The sequence below is a fragment of the Lynx canadensis genome, chromosome B1 (genome assembly GCF_007474595.2).
Source record: "Lynx canadensis isolate LIC74 chromosome B1, mLynCan4.pri.v2, whole genome shotgun sequence".
NCBI lineage: Eukaryota > Metazoa > Chordata > Mammalia > Carnivora > Felidae > Lynx > Lynx canadensis.
Window position 1 is genome coordinate 194,634,081 of NC_044306.2, and position 27,571 is coordinate 194,661,651.

At 42.9% G+C, this 27,571-nt stretch overlaps 1 protein-coding gene across 1 annotated transcript in view; it reads right to left on the reverse strand.

The window, feature by feature from the left end:
- Positions 1-27,571, reverse strand: part of CC2D2A (coiled-coil and C2 domain containing 2A) — a 139,214-nt gene that overhangs the window by 68,515 nt on the left and 43,128 nt on the right. Inside the window, exons 9-13 of the mRNA XM_032593081.1 lie at positions 14,794-14,956; positions 8,857-8,993; positions 7,631-7,762; positions 1,633-1,842; positions 360-466 (exon numbers count right to left, since the gene is read on the reverse strand). Of these exons, the coding sequence (XP_032448972.1) occupies positions 360-466; positions 1,633-1,842; positions 7,631-7,762; positions 8,857-8,993; positions 14,794-14,956 (749 nt within the window). The remainder of the gene's footprint in view (positions 1-359; positions 467-1,632; positions 1,843-7,630; positions 7,763-8,856; positions 8,994-14,793; positions 14,957-27,571) is intronic.

Below are 27,571 nucleotides of genomic sequence, written 5' to 3' on the forward strand. Positions count from 1 at the left end.
ATTCTTAGTTCCTTACTTTTGTAAACGATGCTATGAAATCCCAAATTTCTGCGTCCCAGCTTGTGGGCACTTTCCACACTTTGCTAGCGTGTGGTCGGGCTCCTCTCTAAAGTGGTGGCTGTAGCAATGTTCATTTACATCAGTGGAGTGTGTGAGTCACAATATCCACATCCTCATTCTTTTACTGGATTTCAAATTTGGGGTTAATATGATGGATACATCTCATTATTTCATTTGGCTCAATGTCTCATGTATTCAGTGCATTCAGAAAAACCGAGAAAAAAAAAAAAAGCTTTCAACAAGCATGCATCTAACAAGGGAAGAAAAAGTAGAAGTTATAACGACAGACTTATACTCACCGAATTTCAGATTTATACTCATTGATAGTTTTTTGGGTCGTATCAAGAGACTTATGAGTTTTTTCTGGGTTAAGTCCTGTCTGAACAGCATTTCTTAGAGCTTGGAGCTTAAAAAAATGGATAAAAGTTTTGAGTTAGAAACTCTACTGCCTACTGCAAATTACATGCCCCAAACCACCCACTTCTCCAGGGCAAAATGATGCCAACAAGTCTGTGAATGGGTGTTCAGGCATCCAGCTGTTCCCACACTTTCACCAAAATGAACTCTGACAGAGAGCTATTTATTCTATTCTTTTTAAAATTTTTTTAATATTTATTTATATTTGAGAGAGACAGAGACAGTGCGTGAACAGGGGAGGGGCAGAGAGAGAGGTAGACACAGAATCCGAAGCAGGCTCCAGGCTCTGAGCTGTCAGCAAAGAACCCGACGTGGGGCTTGAACCCACTAACCTGGGTCATGACCTGAGCCGAAGTCAGATGTTCAACTGACTGAGCCACCCAGGAGCCCCTATTTCTTCTATTCTTAACAAAGAAAAGGAATAATAAAGAACAGTGTATGTCCATCCCTGTTCTGTAGCCCAGATAATCAAATTGCTCATGACAAGTGTCACTTTTATGTGTGTGTCTCAAAAATAAGGTTTCTTTCAAGGCTAAAAGCGGACCTTTCTGGGTCCTGGACATATAGTGATATTTTTGTGAACCGATCATAAAATCATAGACTCATAAAAGGAGGTATGGTGGAGTTACCTCTTATTTGGGCAGTAGGTTTGAAGCCAAGGCATGGGAGGAAAGTTGCCCATGGTCAAAATTAAGCAAGAAAAGCCCATGTAAATGCCAGAGATCCATATCTTTGAGCATCATTTGAAACAACTGACTTGTGTTTGGGTACCATGTTATGGGAAAGTACATGTGAAAATGAGAATGTCTCTAAGGACAGAGAGGTGCCCAAGCCATGAACGGTCTCAGCATCTGAGGTCACACAAGCAAGACACAGCCACATGTCTTCCATTTAATGCCCGCTCCTGGGAGGTCAGTTTACTTGCACTGTTTGCACAAACTTTTCTCTTTAAGCCAACTGTGTGCCACCGAATTTTCACACATTAAATGTACATTGCCAAATCCCTCCTTTTGCCTGTAGGTAGAACACTCTATCATACATCCTAGGCCAAGGGAGCATGTGAAAGAGGCGCAAGAAAGTTTGCTGCAGGAAAGTGTCTTTGTTGCTTGGGATCATCAGAAGAACCAATTCGACAGTAAGAATGGAAGAGTGTACCTTGTCAGTAAGAAATTTTGCCTTGTTTCTCTGGTGTCTTGCCAGGTACTGGTCATATAACTGGGCCAGCTTGGCTGCCAAAACATGCTCGCGGCTGAAACAGGGATGATGAGTGAAGATTAACCCTGAAATATCAATGTCCAGTTGGAAATTTCCCGGGGAGTCTCCAGACCCAATCATGTGCTGACTTCTGTGGACATATTTTACCGCCTGTCAAAGAGAGCAGAGTGTGGGGGGACCACAGTTAAAGCACTTATTGGATAATGATGCTGTGATGTGCAGTGGGACAACAGGTGCACCAAGATCCACAAGTAAGAATATATGAGTTTATTTCTTTTCAGCCATTCAATTTCATATTTCCCACCCCTCCCCAGATTAGTAGACTACTCATGTTTTGTATCCTTATTTATTTTAATAAAATAACAAGTTTTCTCCTGTAAAATAACATTTAGTCTGTCTCTGATGAGAAGATCGACAGATTTTTTTTTGCTTAAAAAAAAGTGTCCTTTTGGGCCACTTGGGTGGTTAAGCTCTTGATCTCAGGGTCATGAGTTCAAACCCCATGTCGGGCTCCAAAGTGGGAGTGAAGTTTAGTTAAAAAAATGTTCTTATAAAATTAGGATGTGTTTACAAATGGTAGGCTTAAGTAGGAATGGATTGACTATATCTCAGTACCTTCCAGAATATGCTGAGTTGAGTCTCCATTTGGGTTTATAGGGAGGGGAGACCATGCCTGTTGGGTTCATATTTTGTGCCTTATAAAAGCCCTGGTTCTGATCATTAATGTCCTTACACTTTCGACTGCACCAATAGAGGCATAATTCTTTTCTCTTTCGTTCAGGTGAAAGTATTCAATTATAACTTGCATTTGTCCTAGAAGTTTTTAATCTGCATGTGGCCAATATGTGTCTTATGATCACCGGGATTAATTACAAAAATTTCTGTTTCACAAAGACATGTACAAGTAAACATCATTCCACAGACCTAATAGAAAATTCATCTCTAATTGCTTTGCTCTTGCTGGTTCTTGTTTTGTCCTTCCCCTTGCCAAAGGGTTCCAGAGTTATGAGATCACTCAGGTGTGGCTTTCAGGTTCCATCTTGTACTCTTCTTGGTATGTGGGTAGCATTGCTTGAAGTGTGACCTAAGTCATTGTACTTCATTTGTCCCTCCCCAAATCTCCATTAGCCTGTGTTCAAATGATTGCTGATGGTCTCTGCCTTAGGCTCAGCTCAACCACATAAAAAAAAAAAAAAAAAAAAAAAAAACTTCTAAGACTACTGGTAGTCACTGAGCTAACTGCTCAAAAGACCCCAACTCTCTTCCTGTTAAGGGGAAAGACTCCTGGTTCCACGTCTTCCTTTTTGCTATATTTTTCTTTTCCCACATACTGAGAACTATCCGAAAACAGCAGAAACAATTTCTTCTAAGAATAAACAATATTTGTAGGGCATAGCATTTTAATTTTGAAATTGATTTGATTCTTCCCTTTCCATTTGAAAACCAAAAACCAAAACTATCAAGGGTGATGCAAATGGATTATCTGCCAATGTTCTCAGTGTGTGCGGAGATGAATGCCAATGGAGAAAGAAATTTAGAAGTTGTATGGAAAAACAATAATCATTGGTGGGATTAACATACAAGTTTCTATATTTGCCCTGAGAAATAAGAGGAACAGAGTCTGAATCCAGCCCAGAACCTGCAGGAGATTCAGTAGCCATTGTTCTGGTCTTCCTGGAAAGCTTTCTCATTCCCATCTTCTGGGCATGAGGTGGGGGTCACAGGTCCCACTTACAACTGACCAGTTTGTCCTTAGTATTGATAATATGAATCTTGGAGAAAAGATAAGATCCTTTCCCTTAGAGTTGTTACGCTTAGATTATCAAGGGTCATGCCTCCTAACACATGGAGAATTCTGGCCTGCCTACAATACGAGGGAGTGAAACCAGTCAACATTCAAGGAGAACCAGAGAAAAGAGAGGTGGAGAGTGAGACTGCCATCATGGAGCCCCTGGTCTCAGCCCCTGAGGTCCTGGTTCCTAAATCCCCTCCTTTCATTTTCTGATTTATCTCCAGATCCTTCCCAGTTATGTGGGCCACCAAGTTCTCCCTTTGCTTAAGTTAGTTTTGCATTAGCTTCTGTCATTTGCAACCAAAGAGTGTTGGTGAATGCAGAGTTTAGAGCCTAGTAGGTGACCAATGCCTGGGAAACATTGGTGAGGATGGTAGAGGGGAAAGTGCTAATCTTCTCAAGTGGTAATTAACAAGGAGGTTGGAATCACGGTAAAGGCCTCAAAACGGTAAGCAGTTTTGCAAAGGGGAGGCTCCTACACAAATGTCCCTCAGGAATGTCATGCCAACTTCAAATCCCAGAACCTTTTACTTATTTATTTTTTTTAAGTAAACTCTGTGGCCAACATGGGGCTCAAACTCACAACCCTGAGGTCAAGAGTTGCATACTCCTCCAACTGAGCCAGCCAGGCACCCCTCACAGAATCTCTAACACGTGACATTTCTGTTTACCCATACCCCATGCTAGGGGCGGTCTCGCTAAGGCCTTGTTTGAATGTTGCTACCTCTGTACTCCCTGAGTTTAGGACAACTGAGAATATAGTGGACTTTCGCTTAAGGATGGAAAAATTAAAAATAAAAGAGGGAAGGTAGGAGGGAAGGAAGCAAAGATGGAAGGGAGGAAGGGTGGGAGGGAGGAAGTGAGGAAGGGAGGAAGGAGGGAGGAAGGAGGGAGGAAGGAGGGAGGCTGTTGGGATGCTTTCAACAACCCGAACCCTACTTTGCTATCAGGATTAGGCAAACTGCATTTTATATTGTTTATGCCATATGTGCAATGCACTCTTCGCATTTTTATTTTTGAAGTTTTGGAACAGTTCCTTCTTAAGAGGTATTCAATTGCATTCTTTCTCATTTGAAGTTTAATTTTGTTCTTTGCACAATATCGGATCTCTTTTTGTATTTCTCTATTTTATTTATTTATTATTAATCTATTTTTTACATTTACTTATTTATTTTGAGAGAGAGAGGGAGAGAGTCCGAACTTGCACACACAAGTGCACGCAAGCAGGGGAGGGGGAGAGAGAGGAGAGAATCCCAGGCAGGCTCCACATTGTCAGCGCACAGCCTGACACAGGGCTCAATCTCACAAACTGTGAGTTCCTGACCTGAGCCTAAATCCAGGGTCAGACGCTCAACGGACTGAGCCACCCAGGCACCCCTAGTATTAATCTATATTTAGTGGTCTCTAACAGAGGTCTTAAATTAGGAACAGTAGAATATTACATTTTTACCAAATACTAATGGGGGATGAATTTGGTCAGTCCTGCTGGGTCAGCATCGAGCCTAAGAGCTCTGAAGCATAAATTCACCAAGGCTCCATTAATGGCCCCAAGAATTGCCAATTCCCAGTTGGCACACTGACTTGGTTTTCCATCACTTGGATGCCAGGGTTAAGCCAGACCCCAGGAAAGCCACTGTTCTGCAGGAGAGACAGCTGAGGAGAGGAATAAGGAGGGGGGTCTCTTCTAGACACATTCAGCTCAGCTGAATCATTTTAATAATATTCAATTTGTACTTTTTTTAAAAAAATTTTTTTTTTCAACATTTTTATTTATTTTTGGGACAGAGAGAGACAGAGCATGAACAGGGGAGGGGCAGAGAGAGAGGGAGACACAGAATCGGAAACAGGCTCCAGGCTCTGAGCCATCAGCCCAGAGCCCGACGCGGGGCTCGAACTCACGGACCGCGAGATCGTGACCTGGCTGAAGTCGGACGCTTAACCGACTGCGCCACCCAGGCGCCCCAAGCTGACAACTTCTAAAGCAGACAGGTAAGATTAATTGGCTCCCCTAATACCCCACCCTCTGTGGTATTTACTCTTCTATTTTCTCATTATAACCCATAGAGTCTCATTATATCAATGTGTCTTGCTGAAATGGATGGAGCAGTGAAGGGAGACTGACATATTGCTGGATATGTGCCCAAGGGGAAGACTATCTCGAGCACTAATTAGGTCACAGATCTGGCGTGGAAACAAACAGATGACAAATCCCTCATGGACAGTGACTTGGGTTTGTGCTTGTTTTGCAAATCTACTCCCATGATCACATTTGGGCACAAAGTAGCCACTCATTAAAACTTGTCTGTATAACAACAATATTTTATAGAAGTTCACATTTTGTTTTTGTTTTTAGAAAATGTTGATTTATTTATTTTTTTAGCGAGAGAGAGAGGAGGCACCGGGCAGAGAAAGAGGGAGAGAGAGAATCCCAAGCAGGCTCAGAGCTGTCGGTGCAGAGCTCAACGCAGGGCTTGAACTCACAAACTGAGATCATGACCTGAGCCAAAATCAAGAGTCAGATGCTTAACTGAATGAGCCACCCACGTGCCCCAGAAATTCGTAATTTTAAATAAAGGGCAGGGGCACCTGGATGGCTCAGTCTGTTGAGCGTCCGACTTCGGGGCAAGTTATGATCTTGTAGTTCGTGGGTTTGAGCCCTGCATTGGGCTCTTTGCTGACAGGTCAGAACCTGGAGTCTGCTTCAGATTCTATGTCTCCCTCTCTGCCCTTCCCCCACTCATGCTCTCTCAAAAATAAATAAATGTTAAAAAATTTTTAAAACGGCATACAGTTACATTATCTTAATACTCACAATGATCCTCTGAGGTAGAGAGGACTATTATTATTCCTATTTTTTAATTAAGGAAATGGGACCCTCCCAAAGTCATGAAGTAGTTGTTAGTAGGGCAGTTCAGATGCCCTGACTCGCACCCATGTCTTGCTTTACGGAATGATCATTAAATCCCCTCATTCTGTTTCACTGTATCCATGGTGAAATATTACAAACATAAAATTACATGGGTTTCTTTTTTTTTTTTTTTATGTTTTTATTTTATTTTTGAGAGAGAGGCAGAGTGCGAGCAGGGGAGGGGCAGAGAAAGAGGGAGACAGAGTCTGAAGCAGGCTCCAGGCTCTGAGCTGTCAGTGCAGGGCCTGATGTGGGGCTTGAACTCATGGACTGTGAGATCATGACCCGAGCCAAAGTCGGACGCCCAACCAACCGAGCCACCAGGTGCCCCAAAACTACATGGGTTTCTGAAGGTGGTGATCTTTGCTCAGCAGTTCAGGAAAGCAAGAGTAATATAATTAAACACGTAGGCAGGCAACTCTGCCTGTTTAACACTAGCCAGCACTTACTGAGCTCTGATCCAAGCACTTGAATGTACTGTCTCAACGAATCTGCACAATCATCATAGAGGCAGATACTGTTATTATGTCCATCCTACAGATGAAGAGATTGTGACCCAGAGAAATTAAGGGCCAAGTTTGCCCTGTGAATGTCAGTGCCAGGACTCAAGTCAAGCTGTTTGCTACCTGGCCTTAAGAAAACACAGTAGAAAGGATTTGCAAGGATAGAAAATCTCCAGTTCTATAATAAAGAGACAATGAATGGGAAATAATCCTGCAGCATATGTGAGATGGCAGAGAAAAAGGAAGAAAAATAAAGCCAGCTAACCTGGATATGCAGATAAAGTCACTGACTTAGCCATTCCTACCTGGGAGCTCATTCCTTGTTTGAGAAGCAAGTAGGTGAGCACAGTAGGCTTGTTCTTATATAACACGCCTGCTGTTTGTTCTTTATGTGTGACGTAGAGAAACTTAAACAACCAAAGCACAATGTTATGAACTTAGCACTCCAGGCTCTCCAAAGAACAAAGCACTTTCAAGCACATTCATGCATTAAAAATGGGGAGGTGGAGGTGCCTGGGTGGCTCAGTCGGTTAAGAGTCTGACTCTTATCTCGACTCAGGTTGTGATCTCACGGATTCGTGAGATCAAGTCCCGCGTTGGGCTCTGAGCTGACAGTGCGGAGCCTGCTTGGGGTTCTGTCTCTCCCTCTCTTTGCCCCTCCCCCGCGTGGGCTTGCCCTCTCTCTCTCTCTCTCCAAATAAATAAACTTTTTAAAAAAAGGGGAGGTGGGCTTACCTTTTTATACAATGTTTCAAGTTCTGCCCTGAAGTCTTGCTCCTGTGTCAACACCGGTGGTCTTGAAGGAAATGGCTTGATGGGGTTTGGCAGTGCTACGATTCGCCCATCGTCTCCGAACCACCTTCTTCCCTGCAGGTCAAGCAGAGGGATGGACAACATTTTATTCTTTTTTTTTTTTAATTTTTAAAAAAATGTTTACTTATTTTTGAGAGAGAAAGAGAAAGAGAGAACGGAGGAGGGGCAGAGAGAGAGGGGGACACAGAATCCGAAGCCAGGCTCCAGGCTCTGAGCGGTCAGCACAGAGCCCGACGTGGGGCTCGAACTCACAAACTGTGAGATCATGACCTGAGCCGAAGTCGGACACCTACCTGACTGAGCCACCCAGACGTCCCAACGTCTTCTTCTAACTGGACAGAAAATGGCTTACAAAAGAAACAACACTTGCAAGAAAATTCTGGGTCGACACACACATTTCATGCACCTTCCCCTGTCCCAATAGATCTTTAAAAGCCTCGTTTCTGGGCCCCTGGGTGGCTCGGTTGGTTCAGTGTCAACTTTGGCTCAGGTCACGATCTTGTGGTTCGTGGGTTCAAGCCCTGCGTCAGACTGTGCTGACACCTCAGAGCCTGGAGCCTGCTTCGGATTCTGTGTCTTCCTCTCTCTCTGCCCCTCCCCTGCTCACACACTCTCTCTTTCTCTGTCTCTCTCAAAAATAAACATAAAAAAAATTTTTAAATAAAAAAAATAAAAGCCTCGTTTCCATTAGTAACTGAGTCGTCACTAACACCCCCCACAATTAAGATATAGTCCTCACTCCCCTCCAAAAAAGCGTTAACAAAAAGCTTATGGGGATGCTTCAGAAGAAATGTATTTTCTATGCATGAAAAATTGAGGGAAAAAACCATAGGAGCAAAACAACGGAGAACCTTCTATCCGTGGATGATTAAACATTTCTGTGAATTGCGTGAGGGTTGTGGACATCTGACTCAGCAGGAGAATCCCGAGCCCAGCCAACGGAAGATGGGTTTTAAGTGGGGGGAGAGGTTGTGCGGTTTGAGGATCGCCAAACGTACTGAGAGACAAATAAAAATATTGAACCACTGTCTACAGGCAGGAGGAAATGAGCATGATGTGACTGTCCCCACAGGAAGAAGCACTCCAAGAGTTGCCCACCGGGGGACAGGGAGGACGGGGGGGGGGGTGGACACTGGCTGCGTGCTTACAGGTTCCTGTGTCAGCAACCTGTTCTCCATGATGTTCTGACAGGTGCGAGGCACGTCCGGTCTTGTGCCGATGTACAGGCCTTCGTCTTCCAGATATCTGGGCTGTACGTTCTCGGGAAGCTTTTTATACGTAGGCACTAGATAGGTCAGAAGCAAATAAAAGCAACATTGGTGCCAGCCTAAACATTTGCAGCTGCAATTTGGTGACTTCAAACAACTACTGGAGATTTCATTTAGATTCTTGGAAGCCGCAAATGCTCCATGTTAACTTCTAGAAGCAGAACCAGGGAAAAGAGGAATGTGTTCACCCGTAATATCACGTTGCAGAATCATGAAATAAGTCCACACCTAACTCACCAGTGTGGCAAAGCACGGGGACGGCGGTATTCAAATCAGAGGACATGCTTCATCGCTCACTGGTGGAAAGAACCAGGGCCGGGCCCTTCTTTGAACTCTTTCCTTCCGTACAAAAGGGATGAGAGTATCTACTCACAAGGTTCTTGGGAGAATGAAATGAGGTAAAGTATGAGAAAATGCTTTGTAAGTTAAGAAATTTAAAAAAGGAGATAAACTTGAAACAGAGCAGCAAGGGAGGATTTTCTCTGGAGGTGATGCATTTGCACTTGAGGGTTGAGAAGGAAGGAGCTGGGGATGGGGACCTGGGGGTGTGAGTGTCCCAGGGAACAGGGGAGGAGGAGGAACACAGGGCGGGCACTGAGTGGGTAGTGAGCAGTGCAGGGCAGTAGGGTGGAGGGAGGGCCTCTCAGGCCACCAGCAGCAGTGGGTTCTGGCCAGGGGGGTGGGTCACCGAAGGCTCTACCTGGGGAGTGACCGGGCAGATTCTCAGTTCTAGAAAGATCCCTGGGCCTGCTTGGGCAGAGTAGGCCAGAGGAGAAATGAGAAAAGATGGTGGATTTGTGAGGGCCCGGAGCCAATTTGGGAGCTAAGAGGAAAGGTGGAGAATCACTTTTGTTTATAATTACCTCACTCTAAACCTCGCCAAATCCTCGAATCTGCCAATTCTCCTGTGTGTGGCCATTTGGATACTCTGCTTCCCAAACTCCCCCGCAAAAAAGCAACCAATGCCAGTAGTTCTGGAAGAACCTACCTCGGAGTCCTTAGACAACCTGGGGCAAACCACTGTTGTAACCTTTTTTTCTGTTCCCCACCCCTCACATGGCTAGACGGGGGCCCATCACTAATCCCAGGGGTCTTCAACTCTTTTCAAGGGAACGTTTTTGAGCACTCGCCCACCCTGCATATGCCTATATGTTGTGTACGCATGATCATACTTACAGAATTAGATCAGGGAAGGAAGAGATTAAAAATACGTGTAAGTAGAAGCCTTGACATTGGCTAACACACTCGACTTTGGCAACCGTTCTCCAAACAGTGACAAGAACGACAGCACCAGTAACAGAAATTACTATTATTTCTGATCTCCTGCTATGTGCTGGTCACAGCACAGGTAATTCACTCATGTCATTTCCTCAGTGCTCAAAGGAAAACTAAATGTCCAGGGTCATGTCATAGGAGTGTCTCATTTTCTGCTGACTTCAGGCGAGGCACCCCGGAATAGAGGAGCTCGCTCAAGGTCATACCTTGCAGAGGAGGAGCTGGGGCTGTGTGGCTCCCCGATTCCTGTTGGCTAGGCCAGGGTCACCTCCTCACAGGGCCCCCCCCGTGGGCCAGCGCAAGTAGGAGAAGGATCTGTGATTGGATCCCTGCTCAGAGCAGGACCCCCGTGCAGCCGGAATGGCTTAGGCCTCTTCCACGAGCAACCCTCCCACCCCTTGTCTGAGCGGGCCCCTGGGGTGAAACCTCCACTCCCAACCCAGGGGGCTCCAGCGACAGGCCTGGAGTGAGAGTCCTCTGCACACAGACGCAGGTGAGGAAGTTCCTCCTTGGCTGAGGTTGCCGCAAATGCGTTTCTCCACTCCCCCAAAGGGCATCAGGACGCATTGTGCCAGACGTGTGGCCTCTGCAGCTGGCCACCCCGCTCAGAAACCTGCCTCCCTCACGTCACTAGATTCAAGGTCTTGGACTAGTTCCCTAACTTCTCTGGGCTTCTGCTTTTTCATCTGTAAAATGAAAGAGATGACTTCTCTAGCCCTGGTGTGGGAGCAGATTTGTGGATACATAGCAAGTGCTTAGAAAGGTGCCTGTTGGCGGGAGAGCACAGGATGCATTCACTGTTACTATTATGGCAAAGGTGTCAGCTTTGGGCACGTTTCCCAGCTGCTTATTATTATTTTTTTAAATCTTTATTTGAGAGAGAGAGAGAGAGAGAGAGAGAGAGAGAGAGAGAGACAGTGCAGGTGGAGGAGGAACAGACAGAGACAGAGACACAGAACCCGAAGCAGGATCCAGGCTCTAAGCTGTCAGCACAGAGCTAGATGCCAGGCTCAAACTCAAGAACGGTGAGATCATGACCCAAGCCAAAGTCGATCGCTTAACCGACTGAGCCACCCAAGCAGCACACCCCCCCACCCCCATCCTGCGCCATGTCCAACAAATACATTGAACACACGTGATTCAAAATTAACTATCAAAATTAAACAACAAATTATCTTTGGCTGGGCTTTTAATTGGAACTCAGGACATGAAAACTGAAAAGAAATCTAGCTTCCAGGTAAGGTAAGGGCAGGACCCCCTTTTCAGTCTCAAGAGGTTCTCAAACCACCCTGCCTTTTCTTTTCTTTTCTTTTTTCTTTTCTTTTCTTTTCTTTTCTTTTCTTTTCTTTTCTTTTCTTTTCTTATTTTAATTAATTTATTTTATTTTATTTAAATTAAATTAAATTTATTTTTTATTTTTAAAATTTACATCCAAGTTAGTTAGCATATAGTGCAACAACATTTTCAGGAGTAGATTCCTTAATGCCTCTTACCCATTTAACCCATCCCTCCTCCCACAACCCTCTAGTAACCCTCTGTTTGTTCTCCATATTTATGAGTCTCTTCTGTTTTGTCTCCCTCCCTGTTTTTATATTTTTGCTTCCCTTCCCTTATGTTCATCTGTTTTGTCTCTTAAAGTCATCATATGAGTGAAGTCATATATTTGTCTTTCTCTGACTAATTTCGCTTAACATAATACCCTCCAGTTCCATCCACTTAGTTGTAAATGGCAAGATTTCATCCTTTTTGATTGCTGAGTGATACTCCATTGTACATATATACCACATCTTCTTTATCCACTCATCCATCGATGGACATTTGGGCTCTTTCCATACTTTGGCTACTGTCGATAGTGCTGCTATAAACATGGGGGTGCACGTGCCCCTTCGAAACAGCCCACCAGTATCCCTTGCATAAATGCCTAGTAGTGCCATTGCTGGGTCATAGGGTAGTTCTATTTTTAGTTTTTTGAGGAACCTCCATACTGTTTTCCAGAGTGGCTGCACCAGCTTGCATTCCCACCAACAATACAAAAGAGATCCTCTTTCTCTGCATCCTCGCCAACATCTATTGTTGCTGAGTTGTTAATGTTAGCCATTCTGACAGGTATGAGGTGGTATCTCATTGTGGTTTTGATTTGTATTTCCCTGATGATGAGTGATGTTGAGCATTTTTTCATGTGTCGTTTGGCCATCTGGATGTCTTCTTGGGAGAAGTGTCTATTCATGTCTTTTGCCCATTTCTTCACTGGATTGTTTTCTGGGTGTTGAGTTTGATAAGTTCTTTATAGATTTTAGATACTAATCCTTTATCTGATACGTCATTTGCAAATATCTTCTTCCATTCTGTCAGTTGCCTTTTAGTTTTGCTGATTGTTTCCTTCGCTGTGTAGAAGCTTTTTATTTTGGGGATGAGATCCCTGTAGTTCATTTTTACTTTTTTTCCCCTTGTCTCTGGAGACGTGTTGAGTGAGTAAGGAGTTGCTATGGCCCAGGTCAAAGAGGTTTTTTTCCTGCTTTCTTCTCTAGGATTTTGATGGCTTCCTGTCTTACATTGAGGTCTTTTATCAATTTTGAGTTTATTTTTGTGTAGGGTGTAAAAAAGTGGTCCCAGTTCATTCTTCTGCATGTCACTGTCCAGTTTTCCCAGCATCACTTGCTAAAGAGACTGTCTTTATTCCATTGGATATTCTTTCCTGCTTTGTCAAAGATTAGTTGGTCATATGTTTGTGGGTCCATTTCTGGGTTCTTTATTCTGTTCCATTGATCTGAGTGTCTGTTTTTGTGCCATGCCATTTTAATTTTTAAAAAATATTTATTTACTTATTTTTGTGAGAGAGGGGGAAAGCACAAGCAGTGGAGGGGCAGAGAGAGAGAGAGAGAGAGAGAGAGAGACAGACAGACAGACAGAATCCAAAGCAGGCTTCAGGCTCCGAGCTGTCAGCACAGAGCCTGACGTGAGGCTTGAACTCACGAACTGCGAAATCATGATCTGAACCGCAGTGGGACGCTCAAATGACTGCGCCACCTAGGCACCCCCGCCCTGCCATTTTAAGTGTGAACTACCAGTTAAGTAACTGGGGAGGTCCCTCAGCACTCTCAGGAGGAAAGAAAATTCCAGGTGAGAAAAGAGCAAAGGGAAGCCCAGGCCAGAAACTCAGCCAGGGGCAGTCACTAGGAGTTAATCCAGTGGTCCTGACTCTAGCACCCTTAACCATTCCCGACCTCCACCTCCCTGAGGTGAGGAACCTCAGCCAACCTGCTTTGCAGCTCCCTCAGAACGCTCACATGATAACATCCTTTTGCATGACTGTGACATGCCTGGTGGCTGGGGGCTCCTGGAGAGTTTCAGGCTGGTCTGGCGGGCAGGCTTGTGAGTAGAAGGTTGGGACTTTCAGCAACCGTGCCCTCCATCCCACCTCTGGGAGAGGAGAGGGACTTAATGGCAGTGATTTCATTAATGGCAGTGATTTGGTCTACAATGATCGTGTCTACGTAAGAAGCCTCCATAGAAGTCCTAAGTGAAGTGGTCTGGAGAACTGCCTGGTTGGCGAATGTGCGGAGGTGCATGGAAGCTCCGTGTCCCTCCCCTCGTGCCTTGCCCTGTGAATCTCTTCACGTGTGTGCTCTCTCATATCCTTTCTTACATGATCAACCAGCACGTAGAAGTATTTCTCTGACTACTATGCACTGTTACAGCAAATGATCAAACCTGAGGAGGGGGTCACGGAGCTCCTAATTTGTGGCGATATCGAGCAGAAGTGTGGGTAACGTGGGGACCCACTACTTGAGGCTGGTGTCTGAGGTAGACAGTAGTCTTGTGGGGCCGAGCCCTTATTTGTGGGGTCTGCGTTAGCCCCAGGCAGGTAGTAAGCTATAGGATATCCGGCTGGTGTTGGAGAGTTGGTCGGTGTGGGAAGAAACCCACACATGTCTGGTCACAGAAGTGTTCTAGAAAGGTTGAGTGGGTAGAGGATGAAGCAGAGAGAGTTTCCTTCTCACAGCCCAAATCTCAGAATCTCAGAGTCTCACATGTTCTCCGTCCCCAGCACAGGTTGCTGATTTGATGCGGGGACCCCCACAACATCCTGGTATTTCTTTTGCTAGTCTATCAGTGAGCTTTTGTTCAATGGGCATTTTCTCATGTTCTTTATTTTAGTTTCACCTGAAGGCATTTCTTCTTTTTGTTTTTAAAGTTTATTTTTTTATTTTGAGAGAGACAGAGATAGTGCAAGTGGGGGAGGCGCAGAGAGAGAGAGAGAGAGAGGGAGAGAGAGAGAGGGAGACAGAGAATCCCAGGCAGGCTCTCTGCTGTCAGCTTGGAGCCCAATGTGGGGCTCCAAGCTACGAAACTGTGAGATCATGACCTGAGCCGAAACCCAGAGTCAGATGCTTAACTGACCGAGCCATCCAGGGGCCCCAAAAGGTATTTCTTGATTACTAACTCAGATTACAAATGGGGCGTCCTCAGACACCAGCCATATTTCATCTGAAGGAAAACGAAGATGCCCACGCTGAGCAAGAAGGCAAAAAGAGCAGGTACCTGTCAGCCTGCTGGGCACGAACAGGAGTTCTTTTTCCATCTGTAGTCGGACGTGGGCGCTTTCATAATCTGCAGGTCTGACGGCCACAAAATCCGCAGCTGTGTGATCTAAGCCCCACAGAAAAGCCTCGGCCTCTGTAGCACTAATCAGCAATTGTTCATCCTGCAGCGGATTAAACAGATGGAAAAAGATCCGCTAAGACTACTAGTTTACTCAGAAAAATAATAATGACATTAAACTCATCAAACAATGTATCTTATAATAAAGTTACCTTTTCCTTTTGTTTATCTTTAAAAAAATTTTTTTAACGTTTATTTATTTATTTTTATTTATTTATTTATTAAAAATTTTTTTTTAATGTTTATTTATTTTTGGGACAGAGAGAGACAGAGCATGAATGGGGGAGGGGCAGAGAGAGAGGGACACACAGAATCGGAAGCAGGCTCCAGGCTCTGAGCCGTCAGCCCAGAGCCCGACGCGGGGCTCGAACTCACGAACCGCAAGATCGTGACCTGAGCTGAAGTCGGACACTTGACGGACTGAGCCACCCAGGCGCCCCAACGTTTATTTATTTTTTGAGAGACAGAGACAGAGTATGAGCTGGGGAGGGGACAGAGAGGGGGGGAGTCACAGATTCCGAAGCAGGTTCCAGGCTCTGAGTTGTCAGCACAGAGCCCGATGCAGGGCTCGAACTCACCAACCGTGAGATCATGACCTGAGCCAAAGTTGACCACCTAAACGACAGAGCCACTCAGGGGCCCCATCCTCTTGTTTATCTTTTTAAATGTCTCTTTATTTATTTTTGAGAGACAGAGAGCGAGGGAGAGAACAAGCACAAGCAAGGGGGAGGGGCAGAGAGAGAGGAAGACACAGAATTGGAAGTAGGCTCCAGGCTCTGAGCTGTCAGCACAGAGTCTGACACAGGGCTTGAACTCATGAACTTCGAGATCATGACCTGACCCGAAGTCGGATGCTCAACCGACTGAGCCACCCAGGCACCCCCGTTTATCTTTTTTAAATTAAAAAAGTTTTTTGTGTACCTTTTTTTAAATTTATTTTTTAAATGTTAATTTTTTTTTGAGAGAGAGAGAGACGGCACACGTGAGTTGGGGAGAGGCAGAGAGAGGGGAACAGAGGATCTGAAGCAGGCTCTGCATTGACAGCACAGAGTCCGATGTGGGGTTTGAACCCAAGAACTGTGAGATCATGACCTGAGCTGAGGTCGGATGCTCAATCCACTGAGCCACCCAGGCGCCCTGTTTATCTTTTTTTTTTTTTAAATGAAGGCCTAAAGCTGTCTGGCCTTTCATATTTAACAGGTGGGTTTTTTGTCTTTCACTACTCCACGTACTTGGGAAATGTCAAAATCAGAATGGGCTGAAGACAGAAGACGTGTGCTGGGCAAAGCTACTGAAATCTCAACAATTCTGGCCCCCTCTGATGGCATGCATTCTTCCACATTTACTTAAAGTACTTGGGCCCAGAAGTCATGTAGTATGTTAACCTGCCGACCGGCACGGACCCCAGGACACGACATGGACAGCTGTGTGCACACTCTGCTCAGGCTGCTGGGTCTTGCCTCCCAGCTCCCTGCACTGCCTGCCTGCCTTCGGGGAGCTTACCTATCATTCTTTTTTTTTTAAAAAAATTTAATGTTTATTTATTTTAGAGAGAGAGAGGGACAAAAAAAGAGAGACAGACCATGAGTGGGGGAGGGGCAGGGAAAGACAGAGACACAGAATCCAAAGCAGGCTCCAGGCTCTGGGCTGTCAGCACAGAGCCCCACGTGGGGCTCGAACCCATGAACCATGAGAGCATGACCTGAGCTGAAGCTTAACCGACTGAGCCACTCAGACGCCCGACCTTACCTACTGTTCTAATCTTTGTTTTTCTCACCCATCAGATGGCGATATTTAACAGAGCTTACCTCTTAGGGTTTTGTGAGAATTATCGGACTTAGAATTCGTAAACATTCTAAGTACTGGGTCTGTAATCACAAATGTTCGCTGAAGCATATTAATTTTGTTTGTGTAGTTTCCAAATTTTTTCTCCTTTTCTTTCTTCCTCCTCTCCTTCTCCACCTTACTTTTCTCCTTCTTCTCTTTCTCCTCCACCACTTTTCTTTTTTTAGATTGAAGCCCGGTGCCCATTAATGAACAATATCTTTAAAAATGTTTATTTAAAGATAAATAATTTAAAGATAATGCAGGGGAGGGGCAGAGAGGCAGACAGAGAGGGAGACACAGAATCTAAAGCAGGTTCCAACTGTCAGCACAGAGCCCGACATGGGGCTTGAACCCCCAAGCCGTGAGATCATGACCTGAGCTGAAGTCGGATGCTTACCTGACTGAGCCACCCAGGCGCCCCCTAAGCAACATCTTTTAAAATCCCGTGGAGATTTGCACAGGTGGTTGCCTGGTTACCTGCCTCTTAATATTTCTTCCCAAATATACACAACAATGAGAAGGGGAAGTGAATCTATGTGGTGACCAAGCTCTCAGCGCGACTTGAAGACAGAGAATTCCAAAATCGTCAAAAAAGTAAAAAAAGAAAAAAGCGCCCTAATTTCAGTGTGTGACGTTTCTCGCTTGTGCCCCTCTTCTGCTTTGCGGTGAGCAGAGACAGACTGAGAAATACGGCAGGGAAGACAGAAAAGGAGAGCTACAAATAATCCACAACCTCTGCCAGAAAGACTAAATCCACCTTGAGCATAAAAATACTGAGGAAGGGTCTGAGCAGACAAGAGCGCGCATGGAGTACGGGGACGGGGCCTCACCTTGCACACGATTTCAAAGGGCAGTTTTAGGAACACGTCGATTCCAGGGGAGAAACACGCAAAAGAGAGGAGAGGTGGCTTTTGGAGAGAAGTGTCATGATTTCAGAAGCCTACAAATCTGTTGCCAGTCCTGCCTTCCAGAAGCGGACCCTGGTTCTCCTCCCGTTCTGGGGGTGCTGCACTCAATGACTTCCTTCCAAGAGCAGGATTACGAGTATAGGTATGTAGCTTCTGGCTCTAGGTCAGGAAAGGGCACCGTGGCTTCCTCCTTGTTTCCTCCCGGATACGTGCTTTGGGGGAAATCTGCTGTCGTGTCATGAGGACACTCATGCAGCTTTGTGGAGAGCCTCTGAACTGAGGCTTCCCGCCAGCAGCTCTCGCCGGGCAGAAGAATAAACCACCTTGGGAACAAACCCTCCTGCTTAGTCAAGCTTCCAAATGATTGCGTTCTTGGCCTCGTCTGCAACCTCCAGAGACATCCAGAGTCAGAACAAGCTGAATACTGATTTGTAAACCAATTAGTATGGAACAAGCTTCTGTAAGCCTAGGTAAAAAATTCCATTTTGATTCTGTTGCTTGTGTTTTGGTATCATTTCCAAAAACTCACTACCAGCCCCCATGTCAAGGAGCTTTTTTTGTATTTTTTTTTTTCCTAGGAGTTTCGTGGTTTCGGGTCTTACATTTAAGCCTTTAATCCATTTTGAGATATGGGTCCACTTTCATTCTTTTACATGTGAATATCTAATTATCCTAGCACCATTTATTGAAGAGACTGTCTTTTCTTCACTGAGTATTCTTGGCTCCCTTGTCAAATTAAAAAAAAAAATTGTTTTGAATGTTTGTTTATTTTTGAGAGAGAGAAAGACAGCATGAGTGGGGGAAGGGAGAGAAAGAGGGAGACACAGAATCCAAAGCAAGCTCCAGGCTTCGAGCTGTCAGCACACAGCCTGACATGGGGCTCGATCCCACAAACTGTGAGATCATGACCTGACTCAAAGTTTGATGCTCAACAGACTGAGCCACCCAGGCGTCCCTCCCTTGTCAAATATTAGTTGACCATATATGCTTGGGTTTATTTCTGTACTGTCCATTCTGTTCCATTGACCTATTTGTCTGTTTTTAATGCCAGTACCATGCTGTTTTGATGACTATAAGCTTTATAATATGGCTTGAAATCAAAGAGTGATGCCTCCTGTTTTGTTCTTCTTTCTCAGGATTACTTTGGCTTTTTGCATCTTTTGTGGTTCCACATAAATTTTAGGAGTGTTTTTTTCTATTTCTGTAGCAAGTGTCATTGAAACCTTTATAGAGATTGTATTGAATCTACAGATGGTTTTTGGTAGTAGTCACATTTTAATATTAACTCTCCCAATCCATGAACATGTGATAGCTTTACATTTGTTTGTATCTTTGATTCCTTTCATCACTGTCATACTTTTCAGAGTACAGGTCTTTCACTTGCTTAGTTAAATTTATTCCTAAGTATTTTAGTGTTCTTGATACTATTGTAAATGGGATCAATTTCTTTATTTCTTTTTCAGGAAACTTATGGCTACTGTAAAGAAACACTACTGATTCTTGTATGTTAACTTTGTATGTTGCAACTTCACTAAATTCATTGATTAGGTCTACCAATTTTTTAGTTGAGTCGTCAGGATTACGTCTGTAGGGCGCCTGGGTGGCTCAGTCGGTTAAGCTTCCAACTTCAGTTCAGGTCATGATCTTCTGGTTCGTGAGTTCAAGCCCCACATTGGGCTTTGTGCTGACAGCTCAGAGCCTGGAGCCCATTTCAGATTCTGTGTCTCCCTCTCTCTCTCTGCCCCTCCCCTGCTCATGCTCTATCTCTCTTTTCTTCAAAAATAAATAAACATTAAAAAAAAATTAAGAAAAAAAATCATAGCATCTGCAAGTAAGGACAATTTTACTTTTTTTTTCCAATTTGGAAACTTTTTATTTCTTTTTCTTGCCTGATGGCTCTAGCTAGCCTTCTAGTACTATGTTGAATAGGAAAGGTAAGACTGGGCAGCATCATCTTGCTCCTGATCTTAGAGGAAAAGCTTTCAACTTTTCACCATTGAGTATGATGTTAGCTGTGGGCTTGTCATAGATGGCCTTTATTACATTGAGGTACATTCCTTCTATGTCTAATTTATGAGTTTTTATCATGAATGTTTTAGATATAACTTTGAAGTGTTTAGACCTCTTCTATACAATGTTTATGCACTCAAATGTAGAGAGGATTATGCCATTTTGCAAAGACTATGTTAAAAAGACAGCTTTCCTAGAGCCCAAATGTCCACTGATGGATGAATGGATAAAGAAGATGTGGTATATATATATATACAATGGAGTATTACTCAGCAATCAATAAGAATGAAATCTTGCCATTTGCAACTACGTGGATGGAACTGGAGGGTATTATGCTAAGTGAAATTAGTCAGAGAAAGACAAAAATTATATGAGGACTTTAAGAGACAAAGCAGATGAACATAAGGGAAAGGAAACAAAAATAATATAAAAACAGGGAGGGGGACAAAACAGAAAAGATTCATAAATATGGAGAACAAACTAAGGGTTACTGGAGGGATTGTGGGAGGGGGAATGGGCTAAATGGGTAAGGGGTAGTAAGGAATCTACTCCTGAAATCATTGTTGCACTATATGCTAACTAATTTGGATGTAAAACTAAAAAATAAAAGTAAATAAATAAATAAATAAATAAATAAATAAATATTTTTCTTAACGTGTAATTTGAATCTAAATCATGAGAAAATACCAGACAAACTCAAGTTGAAAGACTTATTTAAAATAACTAGCTAGTATTCTTGAAACTTGTCAACGTCAAGAAGGATAAAGACAGACTGAGGAACTTTCCCAGATGGGTGGAGACCAAGGAGATATGAAGCCTCAAAGCAACATAGGATCCTGGACCACAAAAAGACAATTGTCAAAATTTGAATCAGGTTTGTAGACTAAGGTATTTTTATCAATATTAATCTTCTGGTTTTAATAGTTTATGGCAGTAATTTGTTTATATTTGGGGAAGCTGGGTGAAGGGTGTATGGAAACTGAGTAACATTTCTGTAATTCTTTTGGAAATATAAAATTATTCTAAATAAAAGCTATTTCCCTCCAAAAAAAAAAAAAAAAAGACAGCTTTCCTTCATACTAATCCTCTCAATTTTACTCCTTCCCACTTCCAAAAAGAAACAAAAACAAAAACAAAAAAACACACCAGAATAATCAGAATAGGTGCTCCTGATTTGGAAATTCCAAAGAATTCAACTGGAAAAGGTACCTTCATGCTCTAAATTTACTCTTAACAATTTTCTGTAATCAAGGTCCTTAGAATTAAAAGGTGTTTGAATTAAAAATTTGTATAAAATCTAGCAATTCATCAAAATGCCCCAGAAATAGATTCTAATCACCATCATTACATAACGACAAACATTACTAAATGCTTCAACTTTTGCGGCAAATGCCGCCAGAGACATTAAGTTGCACTCATGTATCAGATATAAGTACCAAACTATATGTGCATTTCAAGTTTGCAAGGCACCCATATACTTAAAATGTGTATGGAGACTTACTGTATGGCTTTGCTGCTTTATTGGAGGATGTTAATCTTATGGTACTTTTCCACCCAACGGTAGGCTGATATCTTGCTCCAAGGGGCTTTAGAGAGCTGCCACTAAATTATTTTAATTGCTGTCTTGGGGAATCCTGGGAAGATGGTGGCATAGGAGGACGCTGGGCTCACCGCGCGTCCTGCTGATCATTTAGATTCCACCAACACCTGCCTAAATAACCCAGAAAACCGCGAGAAGACTAGCAGAACGGAGTCTCCGGAGCCAAGCGCAGACGAGAGGCCCACGGAAGCGGATCCGTCCCTCCGGCGGGTCTGACTCCTGCCCGGTGCCGCAGGACCCTCCCGAAGCGGATCTCCGAAGGAAAAGAGAGCTGAGCCTGCCCCTCCCACCCCTGTGCACCTTGCCGATCTGCCCCAGCTAATACGCCAGATCCCCAGCACCACAAGCCTGGCAGTGTGCAAGTAGCCCAGACGGGCCACGCCACCCCACAGCGAATCCCGCCCCTAGGAGAGGGGAAGAGAAGGCACACACCAGTCTGACTGCGGCCCCATCCACCAATGCAATTTATTCAAGATAGCACAGGGGAAGTGCCCTGCAGTCCCGCACCAGTCCAGGGACTACCCAAAATGACGAAACAGAAGAATTTCCCTCAGAAAAACGTCCAGGAAATAACAACAGCTAACGAACTGATCAAAAATGATTTAAACAATATAACAGGAAGTGAATTTAGAATAATAGTCATAAAATTAATCGCTGGGCTTGAAAACAGTATAAAGGACAGCAGAGAATCTCTTGTTACAGAGATCAAGGGACTAAGGAACAGCCAGGAGGAGCTAAAAAATGCGATCAATGAACTGCAAAATAAAATGGAGACAACTACGGCTCGGATTGAAGAGGCAGAGGAGAGAATAGGTGAACTAGAAGATAAAATTATGGAAAAAGAAGAAGCTGAGAAAAAGAGAGATAAAAAAATCCAGGACTATGAGGGGAAAATTAGAGAACTAAGTGATGCACTGAAGAGAAATAATATATGCATAATTGGTATTCCAGAGGAGGAAGAGAGAGGGAAAGGTGCTGAAGGTGTACTTGAAGAAATAATAGCTGAGAACTTCCCAGATCTGGGGAAGGAAATAGGCATTGAAATCCAAGAGGCACAGAGAACTCCCTTCAGACGGAACTTGAATCGATCTTCTGCACGACATATCATAGTGAAACTGAAAATACAAGGATAAAGAGAAAATTCTGAAAGCAGCTAAAGATAAATGTGCTGTAACATATAAAGGGAGACCTATAAGACTCGTGACCGATCTCTCTACTGAAACTTGGCAGGCCAGAAAGGAATGGCAGGAGATCTTCCATGTGATGAACAGAAAAATTATGCAGCCGAGAATCCTTTATCCAGCAAGTCTGTCATTTAGAATAGAAGGAGAGATAAAGTTCTTCCCAAACAAACAAAAACTGAAGGAAATCGTCACCACTAAACCAGCCCTACAAGAGATCCTAAGGGGGATCCTGTGAGACAAAGTACCAGAGACATCGCTACAAGCATGAAACCTACGGACATCACAATGACTCTAAACCCATATCTTTCTATAATAACACTGAATGTAAAATGGACTAAATGCACCAACCAAAAGACACAGGGTATCAGAATGGATAAAAAAACAAGACCCATCTATTTGCTGTCTCCAAGAGACTCATTTTAGACCTGAGGACACCTTCAGATTGAGAGTGAGGGGATGGAGAACTATTTATCATGCCACTGGAAGTCAAAAGAAAGCTGGAGTAGCCATACTTATATCAGACAAACTAGACTTCAAATTAAAGGCTGTAACAAGAGATGAAGAAGGGCATTATATAATAATCACAGGGTCTATCCATCAGGAAGAGCTAACAATTATAAATGTCTATGCGCCAAACATAGGAGCCCCCAAATATATAAAACAATTACTCACAAACATAAGCAACCTTATTGATAAGAATGTGGTAATTGCAGGGGACTTTAACACTCCACTTACAGAAATGGATAGATCATCTAGACACACAGTCAATAAAGAAACAAGGGCCCTGAATGATACGTTGGATCAGATGGACTTGACAGATATATTTAGAACTCTGCAACAGAATATACTTTCTTCTCGAGTGCACATGCTGGGTCTCCAAGATAGATCACATACTGGGTCACAAAACAGCCCTTCATAAGTATACAAGAATTGAAATCATACCATGCATACTTTCAGACCACAATGCTATGAAGCTTGAAATCAACCACAGGAAAAAGTCTGGAAAACCTCCAAAAGCATGGAGGTTAAAGAACACCCTACTAAAGAAGGAATGGGTCAACCAGGCAATTAGAGAAGAAATTAAAAAATATATGGAAACAAACGAAAATGAAAATACAACAATCCAAACGCTTTGGGATGCAGCGAAGGAAGTCCTGAGAGGAAAATACATTGCAATCTAGGCCTATCTCAAGAAACAAGAAAAATCCCAAATACAAAATCTAACAGCACACCTAAAGGAAATAGAAGCAGAACAGCAAAGACAGCCTAAATCCAGCAGAAGAAGAGAAATAATAAAGAGCAGAGCAGAAATAAACAATATAGAATCTAAAAAAACTGTAGAGCAGATCAACGAAACCAAGAGTTGGTTTTTTGAAAAACTAAACAAAATTGATAAACCTCTAGCCAGGCTTCTCAAAAAGAAAAGGGAGATGACCCAAATAGATAAAATCATGAATGAAAATGGAATTATTACAACCAATCCCTCAGAGATACAAGCAATTATCAGGGAATACTATGAAAAATTACATGCCAACAAACTGGACAACCTGGAAGAAATGGACAAATTCCTAAACACCCACACACTTCCAAAACTCAATCAGGAGGAAATAGAAAGCTTGAACAGACCCCATAACCAGAAAAGAAATTGAATCAGTCATGAAAAAATCTCCCAACAAATAAGAGTCCAGGATCAGATGGCTTCCCAGGGGAGTTCTACCAGACGTTTAAAGCAGAGATAATACCTATCCTTCTCAAGCTATTCCAAAAAATAGAAAGGGAAGGAAAACTTCCAGACTCATTCTATGAAGCCAGTATTACTTTGATTCCTAAACCAGACAGAGACCCAGTAAAAAAAGAGACCTACAGGCCAATATCTCTGATGAATATGGATGCAAAAATTCTCAATAAGATACTAGCAAATCGAATTCAACAGCATATAAAAAGAATTATTCACCATGATCAAGTGGGATTCACTCCTGGGATGCAGGGCTGGTTCAACATTCGCAAATCAATCAATGTGATACATCACATTAATAAAAGAAAAGATAAGAACCATAGGATCCTGTCAATCGATACAGAAAAGGCCTTTGACAAAATTCAGCAACCTTTCTTAATAAAAACCCTTGAGAAAGTTGGGATAGAAAGAACATACTTAAAGATCATAAAAGCCATTTATGAAAAGCCCACAGCTAACATCATCCTCAATGGGGAAAAAGTGAGAGCTATTTCCCTGAGATCAGACACACGACAGGGATGTCCACTCTCACTGCTGTTGTTTAACATAGTGTTGGAAGTTCTAGCATCAGCAATCAGACAACAAAAGGAAATCAAAGGCATCAAAATTGGCAAAGATGAAGTCAAGCTTTCACTTTTTGCAGATGACATAATATTATACATGGAAAATCCAATAGACTCCACCAGAAGTCTGCTAGAACTGATACATGAATTTAGCAAAGTTGCAGGATACAAAATCAATGTACAGAAATCAGTTGCATTCTTATACACTAATAATGAAGCAACAGAAAGACAAATAAAGAAACTGATCCCATTCACAATTGCACCAAGAAGCATAAAATACCTAGGAATAAATCTAACCAAAGATGTACAAGATCTGTATGATGAAAACTATAGAAAACTCATGAAGGAAATTGAAGACGACATAAAGAAATGGAAAAACATTCCGTGCTCATGGATTGGAAGAATAAATATTTTTTTAAAAATTTTTTTTTTTTCAACGTTTATTTATTTTTTGGGGACACGGAGAGACAGAGCATGAACGGGGGAGGGGCAGAGAGAGAGGGAGACACAGAATCGGAAACAGGCTCCAGGCTCTGAGCCATCAGCCCAGAGCCTGACGCGGGGCTCGAACTCACGGACCGCGAGATCGTGACCTGGCTGAAGTCGGACGCCCAACCGACTGCGCCACCCAGGCGCCCCGGAAGAATAAATATTGCCAAAATGTCAATACTACCCAAAGCTATCTACACATTCAATGCAATCCCAATCAAAATTGCACAAGCATTCTTCTCAAAACTAGAACAAGCAATCCTAAAATTCATATGGAACCACAAAAGGCCCCGAATAGCCAAAGTAATTTTGAAGAAGACCAAAGCAGGAGGCATCACAATCCCGGACTTTAGCCTCTACTACAAAGCTGTCATCATCAAGACAGCATGGTATTGGCACAAAAACAGACACATAGACAAATGGAATAGAATAGAAACCCCAGAACTAGACCCACAAACGTATGGCTAACTAATCTTTCACAAAGAAGGAAAGACTATCCAATGGAAAAAAGACAGTCTCTTTAACAAAGGGTGCTGGGAGAACTGGACAGCAACATGCAGAAGATTGAAACTAGACCACTTTCTCACACCATTCATAAAAATAAACTCAAAATGGATAAAGGACCTGAATGTGAGACAGGAAACCATCAAAACCCTAGAGGAGAAAGCAGGAAAAGACCTCTCTGACCTCAGTAGCAATTTCTTACTTGACACATCCCCAAAGGCAAGAGAATTAAAAGCAAAAATGAACTACTGGGACCTTATGAAGATAAAAAGCTTCTGCACAGCAAAGGAAACAACCAACAAAACTAAAAGGAAACCAATGGAATGGGAAAAGATATTTGCAAATGACATATCAGACAAAGGGCTAGTATCCAAAATCTATAAAGAGCTCACCAAACTCCACACCCGAAAAACAAATAATCCAGTGAAGAAATGGGCAGAAAACATGAATAGACACTTCTCTAAAGAAGACATCCAGATGGCCAACAGGCACATGAAAAGATGCTCAACGTCACTCCTCATCAGGGAAATACAAATCAAAACCACACTCAGATACCACCTCACACCAGTCAGAGTGGCCAAAATGAACAAATCAGGAGACTATAGATGCTGGCGAGGATGTGGAGAAACAGGAACCCTCTTGCACTGTTGGTGGGAATGAAAACTGGTGCAGCCACTCTGGAAAACAGTGTGGAGGTGCCTCAAAAAATTAAAAATAGACCTACCCTATAACCCAGCAATAGCACTGCTAGGAATTTACCCAAGGAATACAGGAGTACTGATGCATAGGGGCACTTGTACCCCAATGTTTATAGCAGCACTCTCAACAATAGCCAAATTATGGAAAGAGCCTAAATGCCCATCAACTGATGAATGGATAAAGAAATTGTGGTTTCTATACACAATGGAGTACTATGTGGCAATGAGAAAGAATGAAATATGGCCCTTTGTAGCAACGTGGATGGAACTGGAGAGTGTTATGCTAAGTGAAATAAGCCATACAGAGAAAGACAGATACCATATGTTTTCACTCTTATGTGAATCCTGAGAAACTTAACAGAAACCCATGGGGGAGGGGAAGGAAAAAAAAAAAAAAGAGGTTAGAGTGGGAGAGAGCCAAAGCATAAGAGACTGTTAAAAACTGAGAACAAACTGAGGGTTGATGGGGGGTGGGAGGGAGGGGAGGGTGGGTGATGGGTATTGAGGAGGGCACCTTTTGGGATGGGTACTGGGTGTTGTATGGAAATCAATTTGAGAATAAACTTCATATATTGAAAAAAATTAAAAAAAGAAAAAAAGAAAAAGAAAAAAAAAGAAAAAAAATTGCTGTCTTGAAGTTAAGTGTTATAATGAAATAATCTACCTGATGCTAAATAAAGGTTTTAGAATGTCCCCCCACCCCAAAGGAATTTTGTCAAATGTTTTTCCTGTATCTGTTAGGATTTCCTTTTTAAAACTTTTTATGTATGTATGTATGTATGTATGTATTTATTTATTAAAAAGGCTTTATAATGTCTCCCCTCCCCACCCAAAAAAATGGAATTTTGTCAAATGTTTTTTTTCTGTATCTATCAGGGTTTCCTTTTTAAAAATAAAATTTCCTTTTTAAAACAAAACTAAAAGGCAACCAACAGAATGGGAAAAGATATTTGCAAATGACATATCAGACAAAGGGCTAGTATCCAAAATCTATAAAGAGCTCACCAAACTCCACAACCGAAAAACAAATAATCCAGTGAAGAAACGGGCAGAAAACATGAATAGACACTTGCCCAAAGAAGGCATCCAGATGGCCAACAGGCACATGAAAAGATGCTCAATGTCGCTCCCCCCCAGGGA